General features: G+C 63.8%; 1 protein-coding gene across 1 annotated transcript; it reads right to left on the bottom strand.

The window, feature by feature from the left end:
- Positions 1 to 518: 518 nt before the first annotated feature.
- PSMC4 (proteasome 26S subunit, ATPase 4) lies at positions 519 to 10,329 on the bottom strand (the record flags this gene model as incomplete). The annotated part of the gene is made up of 10 exons (XM_074167187.1): positions 10,313 to 10,329; positions 9,285 to 9,383; positions 8,539 to 8,725; positions 7,229 to 7,375; positions 5,394 to 5,503; positions 5,210 to 5,303; positions 4,151 to 4,318; positions 2,938 to 3,014; positions 1,610 to 1,778; positions 519 to 603 (listed from the first exon to the last, which is right to left on the bottom strand). Coding segments are annotated over exons 4-10 (719 nt in total), but the record flags the coding sequence as incomplete, so codon positions are not given.
- Between the last annotated feature and the right edge of the window lie 6 nt (positions 10,330 to 10,335).

Genomic DNA, 10,335 nt, shown 5'->3' with positions numbered 1-10,335 from the left:
GGACGCGGGGACACATCGGTGTCACACCCCCCCCCCCGGGGATCACTGTCACCCCCCCCCCCGTCACCTTCCCCCCACCCCCACCCCACCCCCCCAACATCTCCATCTTCTCCTGGGGACGGCCACCAGGTCAACCCCCCTGTCACCTGTGTCACCTACCCCCCCCACCCTTTCCCCATCCCCCCCCCCCCCCAGGGGTGTCACCCTGTCACCTCCCCCCCCCCTCATCCCCTCCCCCCCCCTCCCGGGGGGGACACCACTGTCACCCCCCCCCCCCCGTCACCTTCCCACCCCCACCCCCAACATCTCCATCTTCTCCTGGGGACGGCCACCAGGTCAACCCCCCTGTCACCTACCCCCCCCCCCCCCCGGGGGGGACACCACTGTCACCCCCCCCTGTCACCTCCCCCCCCACCCCCCAGGGATGTCACCGTGTCCCCCGTGTCCCCAATGCCACCCCCCATCCCAGTGTCCCCCCCCAATGTCCCCGTGTCCCCTCCCCCGTGTCCCCCCCCCGCCCCCGTGTCCCCCCCCCCGTGTCCCCCACCTCCTGGCAGATGGAGTTGATGTCGGCCCCCGAGATCTTGTCCGGTCGAGCCACGTCTGGGGGGAGGGGGGTGAAGGAAACGTCCTGTCCCCGGGGTCACCTCCCCCCCACCACGCCGTGTCCCCAACCCCGACACCTCCCCGATGTCCCCCGTGGGGTCACCACCCCTGACATCTCCTCGGGGTTCCTGATGTCCCCTGATGTCCCCGTGGGGTCACCACCCCTGACATCTCCTCGGGGTTCCTGATGTCCCCATGGGGTCACCACCCCTGACATCTCCTTGGGATCCTCCATGTCCCCCGTGGGGTCACCACCCCTGACATCTCCTCGGGGTTCCTGATGTTCCCTGAAGTCCCTGATGGTCCCCACGGTGTCCCCAACCCCAATATCTGCCTGAGGTTCCCGGTGCCCCCACAGGGTCCCCAATGTCCCCACGGGGTCCTCAACCCTCCCTGACACCCCCTGGGATCCCTGATGTCCCCATGGTGTCCTCAACTCTGACATCTCCTTAGGCTTCCTGATGTCCCCAACCCCAACATCTCCCTGATGTCCCCATGGGGTCCCCAACCCCAACATCTCCTTGGGGTTCCTAATGTCCCCAACCGTGACATCCCCCTGGGGTCCCCATGTCACCACGGGGTCCCCAACCCTGACATCTCTCTGGGATCCCCGATGTCCCCATGGGGTTCCTGATGTCCCCATGGTGTCCCCAACCCTGACATCTCTCTGGAGTCTCTGATAGCTCCTTATGTCCCCATGGTGTCCCCAACCCCAACATCTCCCTGGGGTCCCCAACCCTGACATCTGCCTGGGGTTCCTGATGTCCCCTGGGCTCCCTGATGTCCCCATGGGGTCACCAACCCTGACATCTCCTTGGGGTTCCTGGTGTCCCCAACCCTGACATCTGCCTGGGGTTCCTGATGTCCCTGATGTCCCCATGGGGTCCCCAACCCCAACATCTCCTCAAGGTTCCTGATGTCCCCAACCCCGCCACCTCCCAGGGGTCCCCCCTATTTCTGCCCCCCCCACGTCCTGGGGTGTCCCCACGTGTCCCCAGGATACAGTCCTCGAGGTCCACCTCCTCAGAGAGGTTCATCTTCCCGGTGATGGTGGAGAAGATGAGTCTCTTCTGGCGCCGGTCGGGCAGCGGGAACTCGATCTTCCTGTCCAGCCGCCCGGGACGCAGCAGCGCCGGGTCTAGCGTGTCCGCGCGGTTGGTGGCCATGATCACCTGGGGAGGGGACAGGGGGTCACCGCCACTGCAGGGCCACCTGAGACCCCCAAACCCATGGGACCCCCATGGGACACCCATAGAACCCGTGGGACACCCGTGTGGAGCAACATCTCCCCATGGTTTCTTATGAGGAGCATCTAGGGGAACGTTGAGGTGTCCATCCCAGCATCCATGGGACCCCCCAGCACCCATGGAACCTCCATAATGGGACCTCCCCACCCATGGGACCCCCCAAAACCCATGGGACCCCCATAGCACCCATGGGACACCCATAGAACCCGTGGGACACCCGTGTGGAGCAACATCTCCCCATGGTTTCTCATGAGGAGCATCTGGGGGAACATTGAGGTGTCCACCCCAGCACCCATGGGACCTCCACAATGGGACCTCCCAGCACCCATGGGACCCCCATTGCACCCGTGGGACACCCATAGAACCCGTGGGACACCAGGGTGGAGCAACATCTCCCCATGGTTTCTCATGAGGAGCATCTAGGGGAACGTTGAGGTGTCCACCCCAGCACCCACAGGACCTCCATAATGGGACCTCTCCACCCATGGGCCCCCCCTAAACCCATGGGACCCCCATAGCACCCATGGGACCCCTATAGAACCCATGGGACACCAGGGTGGAGCAACATCTCCCCGTGGTTTCCCATGAGGAGCATCTTGGGGAACGTTGAGGTGTCCACCCCAGCACCCATGGGACCTCACCCCACCCATGGAACCTCCATAATGGGATCTCCCCACCCATGGGACCCCCCAAAAGCCATGGGACCCCCTATACAACCCACAGGACACCAGGGTGGAGCAACATCTCCCCATGATTTCTCATGAGGAGCATCTAGGGGAACGTTGAGGTGTCCATCCCAGCATCCATGGGACCCCCCAGCACCCATGGAACCTCCATAATGGGACCTCCCCACCCATGGGACCCCCCTAAACCCATGGGACCCCCATAGCACCCATGGGACACCCATAGAACCCATGGGACACCAGGGTGGAGCAACATCTCCCCATGGTTTCTCATGAGGAGCATCTAGGGGAACGTCAAGGTGTCCACCCCAGTACCCATGGGACCTCCCCCCATGCATGGGACCTCCCAGCACCCATAGGATCCCCATAATGGGACCTCCTCCCACCCATGGGTCCCCCACCTTGACGTTGACGTTCTGGTCGAAGCCGTCCATCTGGTTGAGGAGCTCCAGGAGGATGCGCTGAACCTCCCGGTCGGCTGCAGAGGGTGGGACATGGGGGGTGGGTGGGTGCTGAGACCCCACCCCCAGCACCCACCACCCCACCATGGACCATCCTGACCTGGCCCCACAGGTTGGGGGGTGACAACCCAAGGACCAGGGGACACCAGAAGGTCCTCGAGGCCCACCATGGGATTCTCCAGAGGGTCCCTGACCCCCACCCAAGGGCCACCAAGAGGTCCCTGACCCCCACCCCAGCCCCAAGGACCACCAAGGGGTCCCTGACCCCCACCATGGACCACTAGGAGATCCTGGAACCCCACCATGAGGTTCTCCAGAAGGTTGCTGACCCCCACCCAAGGACCACCAAGGGGTCCCTGACCCTCACCCAAGCCCCAAGGACCACCAGGAGGTCCTGGAACCCCACCAAGGACCACTGAGAGCTCCTGGAACTCCACCATGGGGTTCTCAGAGGGTTCCTGGCCTCCACCCCAAGGGCCATCAAGAGGTCTGGGAACCCCACAAAGGACCACCAGGAGGTCCTGGAAGCCCACCATGAGGTTCTCCAGAGGGCTCCTGACCCCCAACCAAGCCCCAAGGGCCACCAGGAGGTCCCGGAATCCCACCATGAGGTTCTCCAGAGGGCTCCTGACCACTACCCAAGCCCTCAAGGACCACCAGGAGGTCCTGGAACCCCAACATGGACCACCAGGAGGTCCCCAAACCTCATCATAGGGTTCTCCAGAGAATTCCTGATCCCTACCCAAGCCCCCAAAGACCACCAGAAGGTCCGGGAACCCCACCACTGGGTTCTCCAGAGGGCTCCTGACCCCCACCCAAACCCAAAGGGCCATCAACAGGTCCGGGAACCCCACCGAGGACCACAAGGAGCTCCTGGAAGCCCACCATGAGCTTCTCCAGAAGGTTCCTGACCACTACCCAAGCCCCCAAGGACCACCAGGAGGTCCTGGACCCCCACCACTGGGCTCTCCAGCAGGTTCCTGGGGCCACCAGGAGGTCCTGGAATCCCACCCAAGAACCAGCAGGGACCACCAAGAGGTCCCCAGACCCCACCATGAGGTTCTGTAGAGGGTTCCTGACCCTCACCCAAGCCTCCCTAGGATCCCCAGGAGGTCCCGGAACCCGCCCCAGAAGGTCCCACGGGTGCCCTCACCTCCGGTCTGGGCGTCGAAGCGCTTGGTGGCGATGGCGTCGATCTCGTCGATGAAGATGATGGCCGGGGCGTTCTCCTTGGCCAGGCGGAAGACGTCCCTCACCATCCGAGGACCTTCCCCCAGGTACTTCTGCACGAACTCCGAGCCCACCACCCGGATGAAGGCGGCTGCAGTGGGGGGGGGGAGCACCCATGGGGGCTGGGACCTTGTCGGTGGGTGGGGGAAGCGCCCCCAGACCTCCCATGGCCACCAGCACCCCAAGGAGCCCACCAGGACCTCAAGGAACCCACCAGCACCCCAAAGAGCCCACCAGGACCCTGAGAAGCTCACCAGGACCTCAAGGAGCCCACAAACACCCTGAGGTGCCCTCAGCACCCTGGGGTGCCCACCATCTCAAGGAACCCACCAGCACCCTACAGTCCCACCAGAACCCCGAGGAGCCCACCAGGACCTCAAGGTCCCCACCTGCACCCTGAGATCCCCACCAGCACCCCAAGGAACCCAAGAGAACCCCAAGGAGCTCACCAGCACCCCAAGGTCCCCACCAGAACCTCAAGGAACCCACCATGAGGTGCCCTCGGGACCCCAAGAAGCCCACCACCCACCACAGGCGCCCACCAGCACCCCAAGGAACCCACCAACACCCAATGGTTACCCCACCACCCTGAGGTCCCCACCAGCACCCCAAGGATCCCACCAGCACTCCAAGGATCTCACCACCCACCATGGGTGTCCCCAAGCACCCCAAGGAACCCACCAGCACCCCAAGGAACCCAGGAGGACCTAAAAGAACCCTGAAGCACCCTGAAGTCCCCCCCAACACCCAAAGACCCCACCACCACCCATGGATACCCACCAGCACCCCAAGGAGTCCAGGAGGGCCTCAAGTAACCCATCAGCACCCTATGGATCCCACCACCGCCCACAGGACCCCACCAGCACCCCAAGGAACCCACCAGCACCCCAAGGAATCCAGGAGAACCTCAAGGAACCCAGGAGAACCTCAAGGAGCCCACCACCCCCCCGAGGTGCCCCCGCCAGCACCCATGGGTGCCCACCTGTGGTGTGATGGGCCACAGCCTTGGCCAACATGGTCTTGCCGCAGCCGGGGGGGCCGTACATGAGGACCCCCCGCGGGGGGTCAATGCCGATCTGGGGGGGGGACACAAGGACATCCCGGGGTCACCAAAGGTCCCAGGTGTGTCCCCCCACCCCACCCATGGGTGCCCCCTGAGGTCCCACCTGCTTGTAGAGCTCAAAGTGGGTGAGGGGCAGCTCCACGGCCTCCCGGACCTCCTGCTTCTGGATGTCCATCCCCCCGATGTCCGCGTACATCACGTCCGGCTTCTGGTCTGCAATGGGGACAGACCATCAGTGGGGCCACCAGGGTGGCCACCGGGCTCGTGGGGACACAGGAGGACAACCTCGGCCACCACGGAACAGACCCAACCGGAGCAGGTCACCCTGGAGATGGTGCCTCTAAGGATGGAGATGCGGATGGGTGGTGGGTCTCCATCCCCACGTGACAAGGACAAGGAGTTCCTGATCCAACCTTCTCCCCCAAAGACCTTCAACCATGTGTCCCTCACCCAGGAGATGGCTGGGTGGCTCAAAGGATGGAGACCCACCACCCATCCAGGTCGCCATCCTCACGTGACAACAAGGAGAAGAACTTCCTGGTCCAACTTTGTCCCCAAAAGACCTTCAAGCACAGTTGATGGTTGGGTGATGATTGGGCGGCTCCAAAGATGGAGACATGGATGGGTGGTGGGTCTCCATCCTCACGTGACAACAAGGACAAGGAATTCCTGGTCCAACCTTCTCCCCAGAACATCTCCAAACAGAGTAGGTCACTTGGGATCTCGCCCAGGTGGCTCCAAGGATGGAGACCCACCACCCATCCAGGTCCCCACCCCAACACGACAACAAGGAGAACTTCCTGGTCCTACTTTCTTCCCAAAAGACCTTCAACCGTGTGTCCCTCACCCAGGAGATGGTTGGGTTGCTCAAAGGATGGAGACACGGATGGGTGGTGGGTCCCTATCCTCACGTGACAACAACGAAAAGACCTTCCTGGTTCAATCTTCTCCTCAAAACACCTTCAACCACAGCAGGTCACTTGGGACCTTGCCCAGGACATGGTTGGGGGGCTCCAAGGATGGAGACCCACCACTGAAGATCCATCAAGCCCCAGAACATGTGTCCCATCTCTGGTCACCACCTGGACTATCTCCACCACCAGTTCCAGCTCTGGAGATCCCTGGTCTCCAGTCAACCAACATCTCCCCAGTCTGGTAGAACCCATGAACCTGCTGAGAACCTCCTTGGTCCCACCATGGACCCTAGAACGTGTGTTGCATCTCTACCGACCACCTGGACCATCTCCATCACCAGCTCCAACCTTGGAGATCCCTGGTCTCCAGTCAACCAACATCTCCCCAACCTGGTAGAACCCATGGACCTCTAAAGAACCTCTTGGTCCCACCATCGACAGAGTCAACGAAGATCTTTCACCCACAAGCCCTTTCTGGTCACCACCTGGACCATCTCCACCACCAGCTCCAGCTCTGGAGACCCCTGGCCTCCAGGTGACCAACGTCTCCCCAGCTTTGTAGCACCCATGAAGCTGCTGAGAACCTCCTTGGTTCCACCACAGAGAGTGTTAATGAAGATCCATCACCCACAAGTTCCTTCTAATGATCTCATGGACCATCTCCACCATCAGGTCCAACCTTGGAGATCCCTGGTCTCCAGTCAACCAACATCTCCCCAACCTGGCAGAACCCACGGACCTCTAAAGAACCTCTTGGTCCCACCATCGACAGAGTCAACGAAGATCTTTTACCCACAAGCCCTTTCTGATCACCACCTGGACCATCTCCACCACCAGCTCCAGCTCTGGAGACCCCTGGTCTCCAGGTGACCAACGTCTCCCCAGCTTTGTAGCACCCATGAAGCTGCTGAGAACCTCCTCGGTCCCACCATCGATGGAGCTGGTGGATTCCCTGCACCCTGAAGGTCCCTGGGCCGGGCTGGTGGCCCCAGGGGGTGGTGGCCCTGGGCCGTGGTGGCCCCACCTGAGGTGAGCATCATGATGCTGCTGTCGGCCTCGGGTGGGAGGACGTCCACCAGCGCGTTGCTGTGCTTGTGCAGGGCCACCGAGGCGTTGGGCTTCAGCAGCTCCCGGTCGATGGTGCTCAGGATGCGCACGTAGTAGTTGGAACCTTTGGGAGAAGATGAACAAGGTGACCCTCAGCGCGTCACCTCCCCCAGGGCTTGTCCCCAAGCTCATCGTGTCCCCATGATACCCATCGTCAACCTTCCACATCCATCCCCACGTCCTCACCAACCCCAACCGTCTCATGGTCACGGCGGTGGGAAAAGCCAACCCTCGATATCCATCTCCACGTCACCACCACCCCCCACCACCCCATGGCCACCTCCAACCCTCCCTGTCCATCCCCACGTCCCCAGCACCCCATGGCCACCTCCAACCCTCCATGTCCATCCCCACGTCCCCACCACCCCATGGCCACCTCCAACCCTCCATGTCCATCCCCACGTCCCCACCACCCCATGGCCACCTCCAACCCTCCCTGTCCGTCCCCACGTCCCCACCACCCCATGGCCACCTCCAACCCTCCCTGTCCGTCCCCACGTCCCCACCACCCCATGGCCACCTCCAACCCTCCCTGTCCATCCCCATGTCCGTCCCCACGTCCCCACCACCCCATGGCCACCTCCAACCCTCCCTGTCCATCCCCATGTCCGTCCCCATGTCCCCACCACCCCATGGCCACCTCCATCCCTCCATGTCCATCCCCATGTCGTCACCATCCCCAACCATGTCATGGTCATGGCCGTGGTGGTGGGAAAACCCAACCCCTGATGTCCATCCCCACGTCTCCACACCCCATGGTCACCTCCAACCCTCCTCATCTATCCCCACGTCCCCACCACCCCATGGCTCATCCCCACATCCCCACCACCCCATGGCCACCTCCAACCTTCCGTGTCCGTCCCCACGTCCTCACCACCCCCAACCATCTCATGACCATGGTGGTGGGAAAACCCAACCCTTGATGTCCATCCCCACGTCCCCACCACCCCCAACCACCCCATGGCCACCTTCAACCTTCTGTGTCCATCCCCACATCCCTTCTACCCCATGGCCACCACCAACCCTCCTCATCCATCCCCACGTCCCCACCACCCCATGGCCACCTCCAGCCCTCCCTGTCCATCCCCACGTCCCCACCACCCCATCGCTCATCCCCACGTCCCCACCAGCCCATGGCCGTGGTGATGGGAAACCCAACCCTTGATGTCCATCCCCACGTCCTCACCACCCTGTGGCCTGTCCCCACGTCCCCACCACCCCACCCACCGGTGGTGGAGCCCACGATGGCCGTGTTCTGGTCAACGGCCTCCAGGAACTGCCCGATGACCAAGGGGATGCTCTGGATCCTCTTCACCTCCTCCTGGGCGTGGAGAAACTCCTTCTTCAGGTTCTTCTGCTCGTCCTTGATGTACTCCTCCTGAACCTCCAGGAACTCCAGCTCCTGCTGCAGCTTCTGCTGGGACAACCCAGGTCATGGGAGGTCCTTCCCGTCCCACCCACCTGCCTGGACCTTCTCCCCCTTGGACATTTTCCTCCCACCTGGACCTTCTCCCCCCTTGGACCTTCTCCCTCCTGGACCTTCTCCCCCTTGGACATTTTCCTCCCACCTGGACCTTCTCCCCCCTTGGACCTTCTCCCTCCTGGACCTTCTCCCCCCTTGGACCTTCTCCTCCCACCTGGACCTTCTCCCCCCTTGGACCTTCTCCCCCCTTGGACCTTCTCTTCCCACCTGGACCTTCTCCCTCCTTGGACCTTCTCCCTCCTTGGACCTTCTCCTCCCCTGGACCTTCTCCCCCCTTGGACCTTCTCCCTCCTTGGACCTTCTCCCTCCTTGGACCTTCTCCTCCCTTGGACCTTCTCCCCCCTTGGACCTTCTCCCCCGTTGGACCTTCTCCCCCCTTGGACATTCTCCTCCCCTGGACCTTCTCCCTCCCGGACCTTCTCCCCCCTTGGATCTTCTCCTCCCCTGGACCTTCTCCCCCCTGGACCTTCTCCCCCCGTGTCCCCCCCACCTTGTAGCGACTGTAAAGGTCCTCCAGGTCCTCGGGTTCGGGCACCAGGAAGGACAGGGCCGTGGGGGGGCGGGGGGCGGCCAGAGCCGGCAGCTCCTCCTGGGGGGGGGGGGGGCACCCAGAAAGTCAGGGGGGGCAATGATGGGGGGGGGGGGGGCAATGATGGGGGGGGGGGGGCACCCAGAGATCGGGGGGAGTGTGTGTCACTCGTGGGGGGGGGCACCTAGGGGTGGGGGAGGGCACCCAGGGGTAGGAGGGGGCACCCAGAGTTTTGGGAGGGGAGGGGGGGGGCACTCAGAGATTGGGGGGGGCACCCAGGGATGGGGGGGGACCCGGTCAAGGGGGGGTGGGGTCACACGGGGGGAGGGGGGGCACCCAGAGATTGGGGGGGGGGCACCCAGAGAGGGGGGGATAATGACTTTGGGGGGCACTCAGAGATTGGGGGGGGGGCCCCCAGGAATGGGGTGGTAACAACAGGGGGGTCACCCAGAGATGAGGGTGGGGGCACCCAGAGAGTAGGGGGGGGGGGCACCCCGGAATGGGGGGGGGGAGGCATCCAGGGATGGGGGGGTTAACAAATGGGGGGTCACCCAGAAATGGGGGGGGTCACCCAGAGATTGGGGGGGGGGGGCACCCGTGGGGGGGGGAGCACCTAGGGGTGGGGGGAGGGCACCCAGAGATTTTGGGGGGGGGCGTGTCACCGGGGGGGGGGGGGGGGGGGCAACGACTTGGGGGGGGGGGGGCAACCCAGAGATTGAGGGGGGGAAACCATAAGGGGGGGCACCCATAGGTGGGGGGGGCACCCGGTCAAGGGGGGAGGCACCTTAGGGTGGGGGGCACCCAGGGGTGGGGGGAGACCAGGAAGTGTGGGGGGGGGGGGTCACCCCGACACGACTTGGGGGGGGGGGGGGGCCCAGCGCTGAGGGGAGACCCGGAGGCGGGGGGGGGCCCACGGGCGGGGGGTTCCCGGGGGGGGTCCCCAAGGTGTTCCCGACCCCCCCCCGAACCCTCCCGGACCCCCCCCCGACCTGCGCCTTCTCCCCGAGCAGCC

Source organism: Numenius arquata, unplaced genomic scaffold, assembly GCF_964106895.1.
Source record: "Numenius arquata unplaced genomic scaffold, bNumArq3.hap1.1 HAP1_SCAFFOLD_1783, whole genome shotgun sequence".
Taxonomy (NCBI): domain Eukaryota; kingdom Metazoa; phylum Chordata; class Aves; order Charadriiformes; family Scolopacidae; genus Numenius; species Numenius arquata.
This window is presented reverse-complemented; position numbering and strand designations above follow the sequence as displayed.